Source organism: Artibeus jamaicensis, unplaced genomic scaffold, assembly GCF_021234435.1.
Source record: "Artibeus jamaicensis isolate MK-2021 breed Jamaican fruit bat unplaced genomic scaffold, CSHL_Jam_final contig_3126, whole genome shotgun sequence".
Lineage (NCBI taxonomy): Eukaryota > Metazoa > Chordata > Mammalia > Chiroptera > Phyllostomidae > Artibeus > Artibeus jamaicensis.
In genome coordinates, this window is record NW_026521723.1 from 19677095 (window position 1) to 19700955 (window position 23861).

Genomic DNA, 23861 nt, shown 5'->3' on the forward strand with positions numbered 1-23861 from the left:
AACAAAAAAAACAAATCCTAACACTGGAAACAGAAACGAAGAACCTGACAGACATCAGTTACTCAACACAAATGGAAAGACCTTCACGATGAGCACTGGACACAGTGCTCTGGACCTCTGAGTGGGGTGCGGTCTCATGGTAAAAAGGACTGCGAAGAAATCGAATTTCACTGGCAAGTTTCATGGTTAGTAGTATTAATACTGGAATTTTGGAATTATAAGTTTGACATCTTAAAAAACATTGGTGGATAAAGCAAAGAAGTAAATATGTTACTGCAACTAAGGACCCGGAAACTCTGTACGAGAAGAGGTAACAGTACAGAAACAAAAAAGAAAAAAACCTATAATGTTAACTATGAATCCGAAGTCCACCAATCTCTCTGTCTCTTTCTTTCTCCCTATCATCTATTTATCTACATCACATTCTAGCTTTGTTGCTTAAAGACTTTGGAAATAGTGACACCAGTAGCAATGAGCAGCCTCAGAGCCCAAAGCTGAATTTCTAAATACCACTGCCACCAAAAGAAACCTTGGCCACCTGGAAAAATTACTGACTTCCAAGTTTGGGGCAGGACAAGTACAAGGTGATCCTGGGGCATCTACTACTACATATCAGAAAGCAAGGATCAACAGAAGATCAATGGTAACTAATGTACAGAAAAGGCACAGGCCAGCTTGAAAGAATTTCACTAAAAGCATAAATGAGACTCAAATTCAAAATTACCTTGGGAAGCTGGAATGCTCAACCAAATCAACATGATGAAAACTAAGAGATGAGTAAACAACAAGATTTAGGTTTAAAGAACCAGCTTTACAGGTTCAGGGCGGCAGATATTCTAACATGGGAGCTGATCATGTGAAAAAAAAACCCAAAAAACAAAAACAAAAAACCATGGGTATTTTAGAGCTGAATATGAGATACCCAAAGTGAGAGAAGATTACTAAAAAAGTTAATGTAATATTATAATCAGTACTGAAGAAATGTAGGATCTAAGTTGTGAGGGAGAAATCTTATACTTCACCAAATGAGGCCCACTGGTATTCAGTTTAGGTGCCATATATTAAGAAGTCTACGCTCGGCATAATAGTTCTTACTCCTCCTCACAGCAATTTCTATTTTTAAACACCTCTCATGTGCCAGACACTGTATTCAATGCTCATACGTGTTTTGCCCAATTCAAGCCTCATAAACACCCTACCAAAGTGAGTACAATTACAATCTCTGTTCTACAAGTTAGGAAATTCAGGCTCAATGAGATTAAGTAACCATCTAGGTTAGATAGCTAACTAAGTCTGCCTAATTCCGAAGTCTATGGCCAAAATGGTGGGGAGTCTGAAAAGAAAGTCACATAAATATATTGTTCAAGAAACTAGAGTTTTTAAGCCTGGAAAGAAAAGATTAAGGAAACACATAGCAGGTATCCTCAAATACAAGGTCTGTCTGGGAAAAGTCCAGTAATTGTTAATATAATGAGAACAGTTTGCAGGACATCAATGTAACCTGGCAGCCAAAGAGAGTGGACTAGGAAGCACATGTGTGAAGAATGATGACTTCACCGTACTAGTCAATGGGGGTGGATGGTAGACGCAGTTGAGTGAGCATGTGGCCATCCATTCAAAAGGACTGAGCGAGTACAGCAATGAATCTGCATCCAATTTTGCATTAAGCTTGACTATTCCTCCATGGGAAGTATTTGGATAGAAGACCGCAGCTATGGGCAACTGCCAACTGGCAGTTTCACCACAACAGACAACGCACCTGCTCATGTATCATGTCTCATACAGACTTTTTTGGTGAATCAAATCAGCCAGGTGACTCAGCCCCCCTACAGCCCAGATTTGGCACCCTGTGACTTCTGGCTTTCCCCAAGACTACAATCACCTTTGAAAGGGAAGAGATTTCAGACCATTGATAACACTCAGGAAAATATGACGGGGAAGCTGATGGCAACTGGGAGAACTATGTGAGGTCCCAAGATGCCTACTTTGAAGGAGACGGAGGCATCACTGTCCAATGCACAATGTTGCTTGTATCTTGTCCAATAAGTACCTCAAATTTTCATATTGCATGGCTGGATACTTTCTGGACAGACCTCATATTTAGAAAAGAAAATAATTCTGCATAGTTTCAGAAATAATGGGTATGGCAAGAAGCAGGCAGATGACAGCCCCAGTGTCTAACAACGGAATGAGCTACCTTGGGAGCAGAAGCATGTGTCGGGGCTGCTGCAGATGTGACTGGTACTGGAGTGCAAGCGGACTCCATAGACTCTACACCGTGTCACTGGCTCTAACTCCAGTTCAGCAGGCTACCTGCAAAACTTCTGAGTCCACTGATCTCCTGCCACACCTCTCACCTAATTCCCGTGGGCTACGAGTCTTCTCTAAGCTCACACAATACAGCTTCCTACTGTGGTAGTGCTTTATGTTCCATCAAAACCTTTCCCATTACCAAAGGGTAGGAAAAGCCTGACTGAGGGGAGAATACAGCCGCCAAAGGGAAGAGGGGCAACCACGGCTTTGGGTATGGGAGAGCAGAGATGCAGTGAAGCCCACGGGTTAAAGAGGGCACAGGTACAGTCAAAACCTTTGGTTAAAGGGCACAGAGATGCAATTAAGGCCTTTGGTTGAAGAGACAGACTTGAGTCAAATGAGTAGCCATTTTAATTATCAAGCAGAACAGGCCACCAGAATCAGGCAGAGCATGTTGGAAGGAAAAGGCTTCTGGCAGAAGAAATGATAAAATCCTAGCACCAAAGACTCTGCTTGGAGAAAATGTACAAGCCAGGACTGAGAATTCTGCACTTAGTTCTGAGAGCCCTGAACCAAGAAGCAGACATTTCTGGTCCAGATGGTGTGAAATGGGGCTGGCCACAGGGGACATACGCGGCAGAGCCAGCCAGGCCCAACACAGCTCTCCTAACAACACCAGTCAAAGGAAAAGACCCTGCGTGCCCGCCTCGGGGCGCGCACTGTGCGCCCTGAAAAGGAAGAATGGCATATAACAAAAAATCCTATTTCCAACTTAAATATCCAGCAACAGAGCATAGAATACATAAATTATAGCTTAACAACACAAAGTAACACTGGCGCGTTGTTTAAAATTAGTCACTACGTTTGGTAAACAGGCTTTGTACAACTTAAAAGCAGGGAAATATATACTATGAAAGAACAGTACCAACTCAATCCATGAGTTTACACTGACAGTGACAGGATCTGTGGACTCCACGTAGTGCCACCAGTGTCTGGGAACGAACAGAACCTGAAACCAAACAAAACTGGTTAGCACAGGGAGACCTTTATTTTCATTTTTTAAGTTAATCTTTATTGTATTTTTCCATTACCATTTAGTCCTCTTACGCCTCCCTCCCCGTGAGCTGCCATCTGCCCTCCATCTATGAGTCTGCCTGTTTTTGCTTGTTAGTTCAGTGTGTTCATTAGATTCTTCATATGAGTGAAATCAGATGGTATAAAGACATTTTATCTTTAAATCAGAATCAAACCCTAATAGAGATACCAGGAAAAGAAGTCCAGTAATACAAATGAATTTATAATAATATTGCTATAGGAAACAAGGGAATAACCCCACAATTCTTTCATTCCTTTTTTAAATGACAAATTCATATGTCCTGGAAAGGACAGTGTCAGCTTCTCTAGTCTCTATTCTCCTTAACCTGAGACCGTCTCTGCTTACATCTAATCTTAGGGAAGGATTCTGAGATTCTAGCATTTCCTCCTTTGCATACTGAAATAGTTGCATGCACTCTGAGAAAGGGCAGGCCATGGCTTCTGTCTCCTCACAGTCTAAACTGCAGCCAGTACAGCTGCAGTAAGTAGAAAGGTGGTACTACACAGGTGGGAAATTAGACGAGTGGATGCTGCTACAAGAGAACTTTGAAGATGAGAGAAGCAGGCATGAACCAAGGTCAGGAGCACCTGGACGGACGAAGTGTGGTTTGAATCACAGCTGGTAGAAAATTGAGAGCAAAGAATGAGGACACAGCAGAAGAGAGAAGTGGCACAGACGAGGGATATGGGACTACTGAGGCATAGCAAGCAGTCTTACTACTTACTACTTCCAGTCTTACTACTGCAGGAAAATGAGAGGAGGTGGGAAAATGAGAGGCAGTGGGAGAATGTTAGGTCAGGGACTGTGGGGGGACCTGAAATCAGAAGGCAGAATCTGGATTTCATCCTACTGACATTAGGAGTTGCTGAGAAACTTTCAGCAGGGGGGTGGTTACAATAGTGACATTATAGGAGAGTCTGGGAAGGACAAGAGATTCTGACAATAGCTCCATTATAAAAGGTTAGGACCTAAATAGGAAGGCATAGTAGACAAAAGCAACAGGCAGAGCCAAAGAGGACTGCATTTGTCCAGACTCAGAACGAGATTTCCCATGGAAGGCTGATGGAGCCAATGGAGATGACCTGACGCTTTTGGGCTTCAAGTTTAGGGAACTGGTGGCACTTTCTATGGACAGAGTAAAGCCAAGAGATGGGAAGAGAGCTCCTTTGGTGAAACGGGACACCACTGGGTTTCATCATTACGAGGTCATGAATGTCCTATTGCCGAGTATACTTCAGTGAAGTAGTGAGAGGGACAGCCAGTTTGTGGTGGGTTAAGGAATAAGCAGGATGTAAGAAAAACTATGACAAATACTCATTTGAATTTGGATATTAAAATCAAAGAAAAATGTTTGTAACAATGACAATAATATAATAAAGGGAAATAACTAGTGTTGGTGGGGATGTGGAGAAATCGGAACCCTCATACAGTGCTGGTGGGAAAGTAAAACGGTGCAATTGCTGTGGAAAACAGTTTGATAATTCACCAGAAAGTTAAACACAGAGTTACTATATGACCCAGCAGCTCCATCCTAGGTATACTTACCCAAGAGAACTGAAAACATGTGTTTGTATAAACCGCATACACAAATGTACACAGCAGCATTATTTATCACAGCCCCAAAGTGCAACAAACTAAATGTCCATCAACTGACTAATGTATAAACAAAATGTATCTCCATTCAATGGAATATATTCAGCCACAAAAAAAAAAAGAATATTGATAACATTCTACAGCATGGGTGAACTTCAAACACATTATTCTAAGTGAAAAAAACTGGCACAAAAACTTAAAAGTGTATGATTACACTTACGTGAAATGTCCAGAATAGGTAATTCTATACGGAAATAGGTAACTTGCTGCCAGGGTGACGGGGAGAGGGGAGGGGAAGGGGAGTAACAGCCAACGGGTTGAGGCAACCTGGTCAAGTCAGACGGTCTGAGCTGGAGCACCCAAGTATGAAGGAAGCAGGAAGGGGGCCAGCGTGAAGGGAGCAAAGCAAGGAAAACAGGCAGGGCAGAGGGATAACTGAGGGAGTGAACTCTCTGTAAGGGACTAAGAACAGCTTTCAAACTGTTAATAAAACATGAGACAGCAAATGCCACGAATGTACCCTACTTGGTATGATACCTTTGAAAGTGTTTTAGAGACAATTACCAAAGCAACATCCATTCTTCCTTAAAAGCAAATCATTCTCTGTTCATTCTGCCTCTGTTGGCCCAATACCTAGATGCATTACAACTTCAGTATATGTATTTGGGTTCTAGCACAGTTGAACAGATACTAAATTGTGAATAAATGTTCCAAAGCTGTCTTCCTCCACAGTCCATTCTCCTCTTTACCAGTAGAGGGAGCTGTGTTCCTGGCTCCCATCCTTCTATGACCTGAGAAGCAGATTTGTGAAGCCTGTAAGTGGGAAAACTACCTTCCACCAGCAGAGCACCAGGGGAAGAAACCATTCCTATTTGCATTGGGGGAAGGGGAGGAAAGGGAGAGGCCTGTGGCATAAGACTTGAGAGAAGTTATAGCTAGGGTGTCCTCAGACAGGTCAAGGTTTTACAGCCCCCTTACCTGTCCTGGGCTCAGGGTAACCACATGTCTTCGAGCTTTCTGGAACTGAGGAAAACGTTTTAAGTCAGGATTGACGACATTGATTTTACTAAACACGCTGGATTCTTCATAAGGGATTCTAGTTGGATAAAGAAAAGGAGTATCTTCGGGAGGAAAGAGATGCCATCTTTTCCTGATTAAAAAAAATAAAATATGAATTAGTACTCTGAACTTGAGACAAAACATGTAAGAAGGAAGCAGCTAAGTGTTTTTACTCATTTTCATTCAATCCATAAAAGAATAGAGGAGCAACGTCCGTGGTCACCAGGCCTGCCTCTCAGAAAGTGCTGGAATCTCCTCTGCTGAAACCTGGTACCTCCGGCAGTTACTGATGGATACCGCATGACGCCCTGAGGCAGCCCCCCTGCTGGGACAGGAGCTAGTTTGAAAGATCATTCTTTCTTATCGAAAATCAAAGTCCAGATAAATTGTTTCTAGCCCTGATTCTAGAGCTCCCCCGAAGAACCCCCGCCCTTTCAAGTGTCTGTATTCCTATCTTATCCAGAGCAACCAACTGTAGTTCTATCCACCAAATGGTTTCCAGACTTCTTGTTTGGGTTGTAAATTCCTTAAGTTAAACATCTGTTAATTCATTAAAGGAAGAGAAATGCATAAACGGTGCCACATAACTAAAAAGCAGTATAATATAGAAATTTTCAAAAAGAAAAAACTGTATGATGTTTCAGTCACTTACAAAATTTTTTAAATGGAGGTGATAAGTTTTAATTTACAAAACACCAGTCACGTGCATACTTCCAGCCAACAGAGGAAGGACACGGGAGGCAAAGGAGAGAGAAATGTCAAAAAGAAGAACATGCAGACAGAAATACACTGAAGGGGAAGCTGAGAGACACACACGGGGAGAAAAACCTGGTTCTGAGGAAAGCCTGAAGCGCTCTTGTGACCCACAACGCACGCACAGTGGGGCCAGCCTGTCCTTTCAGACTGGGAAGCAGCAGGCTGCTATTTTCAAACAAAGGATTATATACTGAAGGCTTATTTTGCCTTAGAGATGATGAAGCTGCTCCATTCCACCATACCTGTGACTGGTTTAGAAACATTTGTGTGTTTAGAATGTTAGAGGTGGAAGGACTCCTAGATCATCAGTCAGCTTCACTTTCACGATAGTGGACGAGCGCCCCAGTACTCGCTTGGGTCGTTCACTGGGCTACCGGTTGGTGGTAGAGCCAGAACTAGGTGCCAGACCTCCTGGCCTCTCCAGGTCCCAGGTCCTACCTCTGCACCATAGCTGGTCTCCCAAAGGAAGAGCCATAACGAGAACCACCCCATACAATTTAGTTGGCTTGGCTTAAAGTGTAATATAGATGCATCCTTCTTTTGCTTATCAGAAAAAGTAGTCAATCATCATGTCGTCCCCTGCTCAAAACACTTCTCATGGTTCTGCAAGCTGAAAAAAACAGAGAATAAGCACTATTTGCCTGGGAGTCAAGACCCTCATGATCATTTCTGCCTTTCCCTATGTGCTGCCCTACAAATGCCCTGAAAGGCCAAGAGAGGAAACCGGGGTGTCACTAATTAGGGGAAATAAGGCCGCACATACAGCAGGTGAAGTACATCTTCCAAATGGCAGAAACACTTAAATTTTTACATAGCTCCTAGAAGCAGCAACTATCAAAAGCATCACCTGACTTAGCTCTTATATCTCTAGGGTCCATATAGAGATGAAGATACAAAACTGACCTAAAATTTAAAAAAATACTGCATTGTGCCTACAGGTCAGCACGAACTAAAATTCAGAGTGAAGGAGGAGGTTCTGGTCCAGCAGTTCTCAAACCAGGATCCCTGGCACCCCCTCAGGGATCGGGGGTACCAGCAAAGCCTCTTTCTTTCAACCACACTGCTCTGCTGTTACTTATTCAGGTTTGGAGAAAGGGTATTCCTGCTTTAAAATAAAAGTCTGAAAACTACGTAGCCTCTTAGGTAAAAGAGCTAAGCAGAGAGCTGTTCAGCTGAACTGTAAGTGAAATTCTGGAATTCCATGATTAGCTTTCCGAAGAAAATCCTGAACATGGCTGACCACCACTTAAACCGACCGTCCCCTTCACTTCACAAAGGAGGGAACAACCAGAAGTCAAGAGATCTGCCCTGGTCACTAGGCAGGATGGCAGGATAGAGCTGGGACTAAACCTTGGGGTCCTACTGCCTACTCAGCCCTGGTTCCTCTTCCTGTGCAACATGCACAGACACACAGACACACACACACTCATGCACCCATGTGTGCATTACCTGCCTTGTACCTGGAATACTAAATTGCAACCATAGGAGTCCAGATGACAGGGTGTATGAGCCCCCAGGGAGCCAATCCACAATGTGCTTTCCCGTCCATTTCTTCCAGGAAACCCAAAGTCAGACCACATCACATCCTGTTTTGAAAATAAAGTTACAGTTCATCAAGAAGCAATTCCTCCGTATGGTAGTGTTGCAGTTAGTTTGACATAAACCCAAATCTATGAAATTAAAAGTATGTATAAGCTAGAAAAGAGCACACTACTGAACCAGGAATGAAGGTTTTGCTTTATTCATTTTTTAACCATGAATTTTTTTCTTATTCAGTTAAAAAATACATTTCTATGTGCAGAACACGGTTCTAAATGCTGACACTTCTTTTATCAGTAGCTTCAATCTACATTTTCTATCTTTAGAGACAAACCATTAATAGCTGTATTCAGAAAGAGTATTTTGGGGAGACATTTAACAGACGGTTTTGAGGAAGACTACAAAAAGCATTACCATCTTTGTTTTGTGTGATGAAAACAGCAGCGCACGTGCACATAACTAGCATCTGCTGGAGAAGGGGGGGTTTTCGCACGGTCGGAATCATTGTAAATGTGGATGCTCACAGGCAGCGGCTCCAGGAAGTGGCAAAAACCACGTGCCCTCTGGATACAGCCCATAGATGCAGCTCACTGGATGCAGTGAGCTTGCCTCTGTATTTCCAAAGACTGGCTCAGGGTAAGTGCTCAAAACATTGGCTGATTGGGAAGGGGAAGAATCTGTTGGCTGATTATGGGTAAATGGTTCAGGTCAAGAACATTTTTAAGCATCTAACACATAGCTGGTATGATACCCGGTGTTTGGAATATAAAAATTAATACAGTACAGACCCACCCTTCAAATGTAGTAAAGGGAGATAGTCCCATAAACAGTGGTAGTCCCTATCACTATAATGTGGCAAATACCCTGAAAGAAGTGAGCAGAAGCTGCTCTGAGATAACGGAAGAAGGTCTCAAGCAGGGAGCATAGGAAGGCTTCCAATAACCAGGTCTTTGTTGAACAGTTCACCACACCTCAGTCTGGAATTTCACTAAAGGCAGCTGAAAGGCATGCAGTACAAAAACAAAAGAAGAAATTTGCCTTAGCTAAGAAGACACTGGCTCACTGGGTTAAGTCATTCTTCATCTTCTGGATACACTCCCTTGGAACCTGAAGGATGCCAACACCTCTTGCTCACAAAGAAATGCACACACACACAAATCTCACGCATGCTTGCAGGGAGTGGAGAGACTGACCGCAGGTGAGAAGCCCTGCTCTACAGCACTGCTTCGGAAAGAATCACAGAAAAAAGATGTCTGCAGGGTAGGTGTGGGGGGGCGAGGACGGTGGTTACTGTATGAGAGACTGACAAGAGTCTTCCCTGATCCCTTAGTTAACACAATAATGACTAAAAAAGGGAAATTATTTGGAAATGATTCAATCAAGGTGACCTAAACAACTTAAACTTCAGCAGTAAATTGGGAAAACCAAAGGTCGGCAAGGCAAAGGATGGTTAGGCGGCTAGGGTGGTGGCACAGCTGCGGAGAGACAGTGAATCAGAGTAAGTTTGTCAGGAAACAGCGTCCGAGGTACCTATTTTAAAGTGTTTCTTTTCCCACAGGCTCTTGAGAGTCGAGCCTTTCTTGCCAACTGAGTTCCGCTGGGCACTAGCAGCCAAACGTCTGAAATCACCATAGGCCCAGAAGGAATCTGCTCTAAGTCTCGTTAAAAACAAGCGGCCTTGTTAGGCTGTGCCCTCAGCGAAACCAACACCGGTGACTGATGGGGTGAGGCAACCTGGAGTCTATTCTCACATCTACCTCCAGCATTGGAAGAGTCTTTAGAAATCATGTATATACAGAGCAGAAATCATCTACTCCAACACTACCTCTGAAAAGAGCAAACAAGTGTCTAGGTAACTGCTTACTACACAACACTCCACTTTCTTGTAACTTCCAGAAGGTCCTGGATTTGCTTTTTACTAATACAGACAAGTTTATTTTCTCTTATGCCCAAAACTGCAGTCTTAAATTACCTGAATAACTGTCATGCTTCCTTTCCTTACTTCCCTTCCCTCCCAGCTCCCTTCCAAAAAGCCCCCTCTTGCTCCTGTGTAGTCAACCTACCTCCCTCCACCCTCAGTCCTCTAGCAACCGCTGACCTATTTTCTGTTATCACACTATTTTGAAACTGGATTCCACATGAAAACAATAAGGATATGTTTTTAAAACTGCTTAATTAAAAAAATGTCCCCCAACACTTTAACCAAAATGAGAGACTCTAAAAATCTGGTTGCAATAAATAAAATTCAAAAATATGTATATTTTTGAATGCTTCATTCAATATTCTTGATTGTATGTAGTATTCTAAAACTATTACAACATTTAACTGGTAAAATGATGTCAGAAACAGTACTGAACTCTAATAGAACACTTCATACTCTTCCATCTTGAGGCTTGGCTTCTGCATTCAACATTCAAATCCCCTGGAGTCCGGGCTTCATTCGAGCTGGCAACTCCAGCCCCTAACACGGCCAGTGCGACAAATGCCAAACAACGCCCAGGCACACATCTAGATAACTAGATCTGTTTCTGTCCTTGGCAAATCCCCAAACTGTTCCAGTCAACAAGTTAAATAACTGTTGCAGAATCAAACACCACTTTACAATGTTGTACAAGTAACCAAGTCCTCCATAATTTTGCAGTTTTAACCACAGAACTAAAGAGAAATGAGTAAGATGCTTTCAAGGGAGAAGGGTGGCTTTTTGGCCTCTGCCGTGTAAACCAGTCACCAAAAACAATTTTTTGGTTGTTTAGTTCTAGAAGATGGCATGTTATTTGGTGAAATACTTAAATGTTTTCACATATACATTATTATTGTTTTCATTCCTGTTTTACAGATAAGTCATCTCAGGTCAAGCAGGTTAAATGAGCTTACAGCAGCTCACACTGAACTTGGGCTCTGAGAACACACCAACTCAAAAGTGTTTGTTCCTTTGCCTATTTCATGCTGTTTGGGCGACTTGTGACCATGGTTAGTTTGAGCCTGTCACATTAGAAGTTGTCTTCCTTCAAAAAAATAAATAAATAAAAGTTGTCTTCTATTTTTCTCCATGCCTAGATCACAAATACATACAGGAAAACTACACATAATTCCATAATGAACTTATATCTAAAGAAAAGAAAAAAGAAAAAACCTAATATTGGTCAAAACAATAAGAATGAAACTTTGAAATGACATAATTAACTATAAATATTATGTGAAACTTATAAAGAATAAAGACTTCAATTTAAATTTCAAACAACCCTTAAATGACCGTTACAAATTAGCAAGTACTTAAGGCTCTCTTTTTCCTTTGGAAAATTACCTTAAGTCACATAAACAGAAAAGAGGTAGGCTTGCATAAACACCCAAATTCTTACATTCCAATTTGTTTCAACAGAAAGCATTACTGGCCATCAAGCCCCTTTGATCACTAGTAAATCACCTGATTCAATTTCAACATACTCTCCTAACTGTGTTAGAAAGTCCAAGACAGGTTAGATTGAACTAATCTCCCATGTCTCCATCCTGGGACTCTGCACCCAGGAGACTTAGCAAGGTTCCCACCTCCGAGTAGCCAATCTGAACCACAACATGAAAATAGAATCTATCTGAGTAACATTCTTGGGACAAAATCCCTTTTGCTATATATTGATTTAAAAAAAAAACTATTCTATTTGCTTATTTTTAGAGAGAAGAGAAGGGAGAGAAATAGAGATGTTTGAGAGAAACATCAATTGGTTGCCTCTCACACGCCCCCTACTGGAGACCTGGTCTGCAACCCAGGCCCTGACGGAGAATCGAACATTGACCTTGAAGGCCAGTGATGAATCCACTGAGCCACACCAGCCAGGGCACTATATGTTGATTTTTAATAGCTTCAATTATGATGATACTCACTGATAATTATAAAAGGTAATAGCTGCCATCCTTACCTAATATGTCAGAGATACAAATATTTTATATGATAATGTCAAAAATTCCCTATCTTCCTTGGGACGTAGAGAAAAAAATATTCCAAATTAATGCTTTACTTAGATTAGTCCATGATATGATATTTAGCTAAAAAATAGTGAGACTAATTAATTTCATTTGTTACACATGAGAGTCAGTTAAGTGTCAAAATCACAATTCTGGCCACTGGATATTTTCTGATCATATCAGTATATTTGCCAGTGTACTTACCAGTATGTACATTATAAATTTATCAGTGGATGAATTTAACTTGTGTAATGGGTTATTAACACATAGAAACTTTAAGTAAAGGCTATAAGTAAAAACTTATAAAACTAGTAGAAGGCAGAAGAAAGCTAGTAATTTTTTAATCAAGACTGACAGATGTGCCCTGGCTGGCACAGCTGGTGAACTGAGTGCGGGCCTGCGAACCAAGGGTCTCCGGTTCAATTCCAGTCAGGTCACATGCCTGGGTTGTGGGGCAGGTCCCCACTTGGGGGTGCACGAGAGGCAACCACATGTTGATGTTCCTCTCCCTCTCTTTCTCTTTCCCTCTCTATATAAATAAATAAGTAAAATATTTTTTTTAAAAAAAGGATTGACAAATGCTACAACTGATTAAGTAGAAGACACAAAAATTTTGACTGTGGTAAAGCTAAGGGTTTAAGTTAAAACATTCTCTGAAAGGCCCTAAAAAACAAAGAAATATCAAAATGAGAAATAAGAGTAGAAAAAAATATATACTTATGTAATCACTCAATTACTTATCATGTACAGTGGTCCTGCCCCCCTTTATGTGCAGTTTTGCTTTCTGTGGCTCGAATGTAGTAAACGGAAAACTCCGGAAATAAACAAAACATGTGTTTTAAATTGTGCACCCCTGTAAGTAGAGTGATGAAATCTCACAGAGTCCAGCTTCATCCTGCCCAGGACATGAAGCATCATCACTTCGTCCAGTGCATCCTCGCTGCATACGCTGTTGGTACTTAGACACGCAGTGGCCTTCTGGGTTATCAGACTGACTGTGGTCAATGCTTGTGTTCAAGGAACCCTTACTTTACTTAACAATGGCTCCAAAGCCATTCAAACAAGTTTTACTGTAGTATATTGTTATATAATCATTCTATTATTAATTATTGTTAATTTTTTACTGTGCCTTATTGATAAATTAAACTTTACCATAGGCATGTATGATTAGGAAAAAATCGTAGTCTATACAGGGTTCAATATTATCTGTAATGTCAGGCATCCACTTAGGGTCTTGGGACACATCTGCAGTAGATGAAGGGGACTACTGCATTCAGAATGATGTTATTAGCACTTTTGGAGAATAAAAAGTTACAAAACATAGTCCACGTTCCCAAAGAGCTTACTATTGTTAGAGGAACTCTATGTCATATACCATTTAACTAACTACCCAAATAAAACACAGAGGAATGAAAGCTAGGGCTGAATAAATGTGGGTACAAGTGGTTGAGAAGACTTCATAGTCAAAGCTGAATCTGAGCCAGGCTCAAAGAAGCAGATTTTAACAGGCAGAAATTGAGAGGAGCATGAGCAAAGGCCAGAAGATGAGAAAGAACAGAGTGGTCCAGCACTCAGTGAGACCAGACCAGGACTAACAAAGAAGACAAAGGTCGCATCAGTCACGTGGAGGAGAGTCTTAAATACTAGCCTTATTTTTTCTTACAATTAAAAAAATTTTGTATTTATTGAGAGATAGAGAGAGACATCAATTTGTTGTTCCACTTATTCATGCATTCACTGGTAGACTCCTGTATGTGCCCTGACCAAGGATCAAACCTGCAACCTCAGTGTACCCGAATGATGCTTTAACCAACTGAGCTAGCTACGTGGCCAGGGCTCCTCATTCAGTGTTAAGTCATGAAATGTTTGTGAACATGATTAACATATTTCAGTGTTTAATCTGGAGCGTGACTTGAAATGTATTTTCATAAGAAACTGTTTTAGAACTAATTAGAAGAGGAGTCAAAACTGGAGGAATAAAGAGTAATCTCAGAAGTGACATAGACTGGAGGTTCTCCAAGTAGCCCCTACACCCCCTCAGCATCCCTGAGATCCTTTCAGGGGATCTGTAAGGTTAAAATTATATTCATATGACTGCTAAGATGTTATTTGCCTGTTTCGCTGTGTCGACACTGATATTGAGGGAACAACACAATGGTGAATAAAACTGCTGTCAAGATAGTGGAACCCAAGGGTATTGGCAGCATTGTATTTTTTAACAATCTTATTTACTTACTTTGAGAGAGAGAGGGGAAGGGAGAGAGAAAGAGAGGGAGAGAAACATCGGTGTGTGGTTGCCTCTCTTGCACCCCTCACCGGGGACCTGGCCTGCAACCCAGCCATGTGCCCTGACTGGGAATCAAACTGGCGACCCTTTGGTCCACAGGCCAGCACTGAATCCACTGAGCCACACCAGCCAGGGCTCTCTTTTTTTTGTAACAGCTTTACTGAGATATAATTGATATATAATAAACAGTATATATAGTGTGTACAACCTGGTGAATTTTTACATATGTATATACCTGAGAAACCATTACTACAATCAAGATGAGAAATACTGATCATGTCTAAAAGTTTCCCTGTGACCCTTTATAACCCAACTCTCTCTCCTCCCTCTTCTCAGACAACCAGTAATCTATTTTCTGTCAATTTATTTGCAAGTTCTACAGTTTTATATGAATGAAATTATATAGCGAGTATTCCTTTTTCATGCTAACACTAATCCAAAGTCAAACCACACAAAGTTGACTTCAGACAAAACAGACATCAAAACAAGGAAGAACCCAGGAGAGAAAGAGGGTTATTTCATCATGATGAAAGATCAATCCCTTAAGAGGACATTAATAATCCTAAATGTGCATGAACCTAATAGTTTCAAAATACGTGAAACTAAAACCGACCAACCTAAAGTGAAAAAGAAATAAGTATACAATTATAGCTGGGAAATTTCAATACATTTCACTACATAAAGAGTAAAACAAGTGTACAGAAGATAAGTCAGGACACAGAAGACTTGAACAATCAAGTTAACTGATATGTATAAAACACAATAACAGAATACACATTATTTTCAAGTACACCTGGAACATTGATCAAAACCGACCATACTCTGGGCCATAAAGTAAATAAGCTTAAGAAGAGTAACATCATACCAAGTATATTTTCTGATTATAGTGAAATTAAATTAGAAATCAATAACAGAAAGATAGCTAGAAAATCCCCAAATATTTGGAAGCTAAACATTATACTCCTAAATAACCCATAAATCTAAGAACAAATCACAAGGGAAATTAGAAAATATTCTGAACGGCATTCTGCTCTCTCCCACTTAGTTCCTTCTGGAACTTCACCACCAATCTTGAGGACTGCAAACCAGCAAAACTGGAAGGGTCGTTAGGTCTTTGCGTAAGATCCTGGCTGTGGCATGGACAGCTGGGACGGACGGGTGAGGGAGTCAGCTGTTGCTGCCACTTACACCAAGAAAGCATTTTCACTTTCTGTACAACAAAAAAGTTTTGTAAATAACATTTTAACAATTTAAAAAAGGAAAAGAAAATATTTTGAACAGAATGAAAATGATTTTGGAAACTTGTATCCCGAAACACGTGAGCTTGAAAGCTTCCTAATACTTAAAAAGACTTTCTGGTAAGAATGGTGATGATACTGAGAAATAATCACTTTTAAAAAAAATAACGAAGCATATAGAAATGTATCAGCAGTTGGAAGATCTACCTAACTCAATAAACCAATATTTTCTTTTTTTTTTTTAAGATTTTATTTATTTATCTTTAGAGGGGAAGGGAAGGAGAGAGGGAGAGAAAAATCAATGTATGGTTGCCTTTCGTGCGTCCCCTGCTGGGAACTGGCCTGCAACCCTGGCATGTGCCCTGACTGGGAATCGAACCGCGATTGTCTGGTTCGCAGGCCTGCGCTCAATCCGCTGAGCTACACCAGCCAGGGCAATAAACCAATATTTTCCAAATGGTTGATGAAAGGTATTACAAAAGCTCCATTCCATGCAAGACAGGTCAAGGGATTTTATTGCGAGCACAAAGACCCCGTCGATTGTGGGTTCACACTTTCTACTGCAACAAACAACCTTTTGAGAAACTACCTCTTGTCAAGTTCGGTGGAGTATTAAAAGAAACCCACAGCTATCTAAAAAGGCTGCTAAAAAACTCTCTTTTTCAGTTTAATGTGTGTGAGGCAAGATGGTCTTCGTACACTTTAAATAAACAGACTACAACCGACCAAATGAAGCAGACAGAAGAATCCGCTGTCTTCTACTAAGCCAGACGTTACAAAGATGAAAATGGAAAACAATACCATTCCTCTCAGAACTTAAAATGTTTAGATAGTTATTTTCATTAAAAAGGTTACTTATATTCAAATGGTTGATTTAAAATGAATTACTAAATACCTTCAAAATGTATCAGTTTTAATGTTTAGCCACCATTTTATGACACACAGAAGAATACCTGAAACGACAGTAAGACTTAGTGCCTGAATGAATTCCAGCAGTGAAAGCAAAATGACAACAACCCGGTACCTGTTGTAAGGAGGTACTCAGAAAACTGAGCTAAAAAATAATATAATCTTACTGGTCTTGGTTGTTCATAGCAGATTTGTCTATTCTAACTCAGAGCATTAATAATGTGATCACCATAATGTGAGCTGACAGAAAAATCGGAGTTTAGTTGCACTCAGAAAAATGCAACAAAAAAATCAGATTTTATAAGGGCTCAATTAATTAGAATTCCTGCACATTCCCAAAAGACTGCCTTTACATCCATGCTTAATGGACGGGATACGTGAAAGCCGGGTGCTGTTATGCTTGGGCTGAGACAGACATCATGCACTGGCCGGATGAGAGACTCATCCACGGCAGAGTGAGCCTGGACCCAGCACAAACGGGATTCTTGAATTCTAGCTGCAGAGTCCCCACAGAATGAGGGTACTTACACCCTCTGTAGGCACGCTGTGCAGCAGTTAAAGCGCGGAGGGCAAACTGCTGCTCGAGTTATTCTTTTCTTAGTTGTGTATTTTCAAAAAAGTTTTACTTAACCAGTTTGTGTCTCATTCTTCTTAAAATAGGGGTAATTATTAAATTATAGGGTTACTGTAACTGTAAAGCACTTAGAAAAGCACCAAGTATTTATAAGGAAGTACTTGATAAATATTACTATTACGCAATGTTTTGCCTAAAGTACGGTATGGAGTAAACAAGTATTAATCTGTTCTACAAGGTGGATGGGGGGGTATAAGAAATATAACAAAATACTCCAAAAGCCAACTATGATATCTAAAAGGTCCAGCGTTAAAGATCCATAAAGTGATAACAACTAAGTTTCTAAGAAAAAAAATTACCTCAAAATGACTATTTAAAAATGAGTCAAGAGTAGATTTGGTGTGGACTTTGGATTCAGAAAGCATCTACTGAATGTTTTGAAAACTGAGGTATTTCTTAGATGGCTATGAAAATGAAAATATACCCTCAACTAACAGTTATGAAGCAGATGATATATTTTTCATTTTTAATAAAAAAGCCAAAATTAAGTAAACATTTTAATAATTTAATCAAGGGAAGCTACAAAGTATTAACAATTGTGTCACAGTAATTACATAAATATCGACATCTACACCCTGACTCAACGTGAAAAAGAAAAATACAGGGTGAATAAAAGAACTACTCAGAAGTCCAAGGACTACCAGCCTAGGTGAGCGGGAAGTCCAGGGGTGGTGATTGGCAGGAGGGGGGGTGAACAGCCTGCAGCGATGGCCAGAGGCTTCTCTCCACAGAGGATGGGGCAGGGTAAGGGAGTCTGGAGCTGTGCCTGACTGTGGGCAAGGCAAAGCCATGCTAACAGCTTCCTGGAACTACTCCCATTTGTGCCCCAGGCCTAAGACTAACACAGAAACCAGAGCAGACAATCTGCAAAGTCACCCCACAAGATAAACTGGCAGTTTGAAGTAGAAAACACTTGAAAGGAAAGCGGATATTGCAGCCTGCAAACTCTGCCGGCAATTACATCAACACATGGCAAAGAAGGTCCACATTCCTACTTCTGCAAGTATGCCCACACTTCCGCAGGACTTCTACAATCAAACACTGAGAGCCCAGCATCTGGCACAGGCCATAAACCTATATAAAACCCTGGAGCAGGGAGAGATGGAAGCAGCAGTCTGGAATGCTTCCAGGATTCTAGAAATGCGTCTTCATGTGATCAGCTTTGTACCTCCATCTGCAACAGGGCAGACCAAGAGCTCATCTGTAGGTTCAGAGGAAATGAAGTTTTATACACAGTGGAGAAAGTGTATAGGTAAATTTGGAGGGTAGAAAAAACAATGAGAAGTCTGGTCATCTGTGTGCGCCAAACATTCACTTCCCTTGTTCAGATCGTTTGGCTTGGGTGGATAAAACAACACTCATGGTGACCTCTTTTGAGAAAAAAAGACAGTGAAGAAGAAAGATACCAGGAAAACTCTAATTTGTGGTCTTTTCTCAAAAACAAATTATTACCATGATTAAAAAGAAGATACTGACTTACCTGAAAAATATCTGTCTTGTCTTCAAATAGACTGGCAACATATTTATAGTCAGCATAAGCCCAGAATCTGGAATAATCATAATCCCTAAATGGTCCAGGAGTACCAGAGTGGCTACAGTTCCAGGTCAAGAACTCCTCCAGTGTAGCTTCTACGTAACTGCATCCGGTTTCAAATTGAACTGCAATGTAAGAGAACCCAATTTTAAATGTACATGAAATTGTTTCCAAAATTGTTGTTTACTAAAAAATTAAACATGTCAACCAAAAATGTTAACTATAATTTAAATTAATTAAAAATTAATTTTGTATTTGTTATATAATTAAAACAATTCACAACATTCACAATATTCAGGATTAAACACAAAAATAAAAACCACCAAAGTATCTTTCAATATACGATGGGGTAAAAAGGATGTGGTACCACACATACAGTGGAATACTCCTCAGCCATAAAAAATGATAGGGGAGGGAGGTGGGGCGTGCTGGGGTGGGGTGGGGTGGGGGGAGGGGTGGGGGGAAAAGGCCGAAAACTGTACTTGGACAACAATAAAAATGTTTTAAAAGAAAAGATAAAATACTGCCCCTTGTGATAACATGGATCTTGAGAATATCATGCTGAGCAAAATAAGTCAAATGGAAAAAGTCAAGAACCACATTGTTAGGTAGGATAGATAGTAAACCGACACAGGAGGAGGAGGGAGACGTGTCTCATCCAGTAACTCGGCAGTCCTGAGCCTGGTCGGATAATATTGCCAGGTGTTCCAACATCACAGGAAACACCATGATAGAACAGAAGAAGGTGAGGCCTTAAGTTCTATATGTTTCATTTCCACTGTCTCGGAAAGAAAGCTTTGAAACTGTGTATTCATCCCAAGGTCTAAAAGGGGGAAGAGGAAGGGAGTCCTCAATGCCCAAGAAAAAGCCCATAAAACAACTTTGGTTAACTGCCCGCTTCTGGTCCATATCTGTTTTGCAGGGGGTCCACAGTGCTTACAGAAAGAGCCCATAAATAACTCTGCGTAACTGCTCCAACTTTAATTAACTGGCCCCTGTCACATATCTTGTTTTACAACAAGATGAACAAATGTGGTCTGGAGCAAGATAAGAATTCGGGGAAACAGACCTCCACACATGCCTAAGTTTAGGTAATCATGTCCCCTGGGAGAAGCTGACACCACCTTTACCCACCAATCAATATGTAACCCTCTCACTTCATCCCGCTGACTATATTGTCTTCAGGACAAAGGACCTGATGATTTTTGCCACCCTTGCTTTTAGCCGCCCTTGCCTTGCCCTGCCCTGCCTTGAACCTACGCCTTCCCCCGCCTCCCAGCCCTCAGCAAGGCCTGTTCTCTTCCATGAGAACGTATCACTAATAAACTTTGCTTGCATGCTAATAGACATGCTGATCTGTGATTCTTTACTGCATCAGCAAGAACCAAGTTCTCCCCGCAACAATTTGATTTTACTCATATGTGGAATATAAAACTGAAAGCAAAAAATGAAGAAACAAAACAAAGAGACAATAAACACTCATAAATGCAGACAGTAGTGTGGTAGTTACCAGAGGGAAAAGGGGATGGAGGGAGACAAAATGGGTAAAGGTGGTCGAACACGGTGGTGGTAAACACAATGCAACATACAGATGATGTATTACAGAATTGCACACTTGAGACCTATGTAATTTTATTAACCAATGACCCCAATAAATTTAATTAAAAAATTCTTTAAAGACACTATTAAATTAACTGTTCATTTTTAAATAAAATAGTGAAATGTCCCAAGTTAAAAAAAAAAAAAGACATGGTTTTAACCTTCAGATTAAAGTCTACCCTTACTATTGGCCGATTCAATGTTGTTAAACAAAAAAAAAAGCCAAAAGCTTTTCTGAAAGAAAAGGGTTATTGAGCCATAAAACAGCCAGAAAAAGGACCAGGTCCTGGGGCAGTCTAATCCTTGGGACTCCTTCATGTGAACAGTTTCAGGAAGAAAGATATCAGCTGTTTTGAAGGAATTTACATTGGCTGTAGATTGTGGGGGTTGGAGAGGGTGAAGTGGGGCTAGTCTGGGATAGGGGCGTAGTCTGTAAGGAACAACTGTTTGCTCTTCAGGATTGGTTGTGGGCAACAGTCTGGGAAATTCATACGTCAGCAAGATGCAGGGCCCCCTCCCCCCCCCCCCCCCCGCCCCCGAGGCTGCGGTACCAGCTACTTTCTCTTGTATAGTGGAGGAAACGACCACCGGAAGTTCAGTTTCAACATATAGTCAGGAAAGTAACAGTCTTTCGTAGGTTCTGCCTTGCAGTTAACTGATTAGCCTCCCTCATCTCCTTTCTACCCTCCAGCCTGCTGTAATTTAAGAGATCTCAGAGTTTTTTCTTGTCACAGTGTGCCAAAGGAATACTTTAGATTATCAATTCTCCAAGATCTTTTCAGGGGTCTGTGAGGTCTAAATGGTTTCCCTTTTCTTTTCTTGACACTATTTGCCTTTTTCACTCTCATCCTCTCACAAGTGTACAGTGGAGTTTTCCAGAAGCTGTGGACACTACGTACTGACGCCAACCGCTCTGACGGCTAGTAAAACGTGTATTCATGTTCTCCTATTTCAAAGTGCCTCGATTTCAATTTCTAATGATGTGTCACGAGATATAACCCATATCAACAAAGGCTCATTGGACTACTCAATAATTTTTAAGTGTAAAGGGAACCTCAGACCAAAAAGTTTGACAACCATTTTTCAGATTAAAAGAAAAAGACAATACCAAAAAAAAAAGCCTTTTGAAAATTTTCTGACTTTATGCTGTGTATTATACATATCATGCACAGATCCTCAGAATCATTACATAGCAATGGCAATTTAAAGTCTGTTCATTTATTCATTAACTCATTTATTTCAGAAACATTTATCAAGTACCTAGTTTATAACTAGCACTGTGCTCAGGCTTGTGGGAACATAAATAAATAGTACTCATTAGTTAGAATATATTCGGACAAAGATAAAGCTTTAACTAGAATAACAGGGAATCTGAGATGTCATATAATTAAATGCAAAATTTTGTACTATAGGCAAATAAGAAAAGCAGAGATGAGGGTGGATCAGGAGAGATCAGAGAGATCAGCTGCCCAGGAGACATAGGAAAAGATGCTCAACTTCACCAGCCATCAGAGAAGTGAAAATTAAAACCACAATGAGATACCACTTCACACCTGTCAGAATGGCCACCATGAATAAATCAACAAACAAGTGCTGAGGAGGATGTGGAGGAAGGGGAACCCTCTTGTACTGGGAATGCAGACTGGTGCAGCCACTGTGGAAAGCAGTGTGGAGATACCGCGAGAAGTTAAAAACAGAGCTGCCTTTCAACTCAGAGAGCATACTTCTGGAAATATATCCAAAGTAACCAGAAACACTAATTCAAAAGAGCATAAGCACCCCTATGTTCACTGCGGCATTATTTATAATCACCGAGATATGGAAGCAGCCCAAGTGTCCATCTGTAGAGGAGTGGATAAAACAACTATGACATTTACACAATGGAATGTCACTTGGCCATAAAAAAGAAAATTTTACCCTTTGTAACAGTGTGGATGGACTGGGAGAACATTATGTTAAAGGAAGTAAGCCAGTGAGAGAAAAACAAATACCATATGATTTCATTCATATGTGGAATCTAATGAACAAACTGAACTAGCAAGCAAAACAGACAGACTCACAGAGCAGAATGGCAGCTCTGGGGGGAGGTTAGGAGGTAGAGGGATAGAACAAAAAGGAAAAAGGACTCATGGACATGGGCCACAGTGTGGTGATTGCAGGAGGGAGGGAGTATAAGGGGGATAAATGGTAATGGAAAAAATACAATTAAAAAAAGTAAACAAAATCTCAATTAGAAATGGGCAACTTCCGGCCAAACTGGAGGCAAAGGTAGACACACTGTGCCTCCTCGCACAACCAAAGGGACAACAACAAATTTAAAAACAAAAAACTACCAGAACTGACAGAAAATCAAACTGTATGGAAGTCTGACAACCAAGGAGTTAAAGAAGAAACATTCATGCAGACCAGTAGGAGGGGCGGAGACGGGCAGCTGGGCAGAGAGGACTTGCAGCAAGGCGGTGGCTTGCGGACTGGTGGTCCCACATCTGCGTGCAGATAAACTGGGAGGAACAACTGGGGAGTGAGATAGGCCAACCCAGGGCTCCAGCCCAGGGAAGTAAAGCCTCAAACCTCCGACTGAAAACACCTGTGGGCGTTGAGGCGGCAGCAGGAGAAACTCCTAGCCTCACAGGAGAGTTTGCTGGAGAGACCCACAGGGTTCTAGAATGTACACAAGCCCACCCACACCGGAATCAGCACCAGAAAGGCCCAATTTGACTGTGGGAAGCAGAGGAAGTGACTGAAATCTGGCAGAGAGTGGAGCAAGTGTCACTGTTCCCTCTTGGACCCCTCCCCACATACAGCATAACAACCAGTGACTTGCCCTGCTCTAGTGAACACCTAAGGCTCCGCTCCTTACTATATAACAGGCCCACCAGGACAAAAAAAAGGCCCAAATGAAAAAACAGTTCAAAGCTCCAGAAAAAAAAAACAACTAATTGACGAAGAGATAGTAAACCCATCAGATGTACAGTTCAAAACACTGGTTATCAGGATGCTCCAGGAACTCAGTGGGTACTTCTACAGCATAAAAAAGACCCAGGCAGCAATGAAGGTCACATGAGAAATAAGAATCTACAGGGAATCAACAGCGACGAGAAGGAAATCAAGACTCAAATCTAACAGTTTGGAGCAGAAGGAAGAAAGAAACATTCAACCAGAACAGAATAAAAAAACAAGAATTCAGAAACATGAGGTGAGGCTTAGGAACCTTCAGGACATCTTCAAACGTTCCAACATCCAAATCATAGGGGTGCCAGAAGGAGAAGAGGAAGACCAAGAAATTGAAAACTTATTTGAACAAATAATAAAGGAAAACTCCCCCAATCTGGAAAAGGAAATAGACTTCCAAGAAGTCCAGGAAGCTCAGAGTCTCCCAAAGAAGTTGGACCCAAAGAGAAACA

At 41.0% G+C, this 23861-nt stretch overlaps 1 protein-coding gene across 2 annotated transcripts in view; it reads right to left on the reverse strand.

The window, feature by feature from the left end:
• The window catches only part of HSPBAP1 (HSPB1 associated protein 1), a 49569-nt gene that overhangs the window by 9698 nt on the left and 16010 nt on the right, over window positions 1-23861 (reverse strand). Inside the window, exons 3-6 of one of the 2 annotated variants that reach the window (XM_037132358.2) lie at window positions 18805-18983; window positions 8207-8343; window positions 5921-6092; window positions 3179-3262 (exon numbers count right to left, since the gene is read on the reverse strand). In XM_037132358.2, coding sequence (XP_036988253.2) covers window positions 3179-3262; window positions 5921-6092; window positions 8207-8343; window positions 18805-18983 — 572 coding nt within the window. The remainder of the gene's footprint in view (window positions 1-3178; window positions 3263-5920; window positions 6093-8206; window positions 8344-18804; window positions 18984-23861) is intronic. The other variant, XM_053663139.1, reaches the window with a different exon arrangement.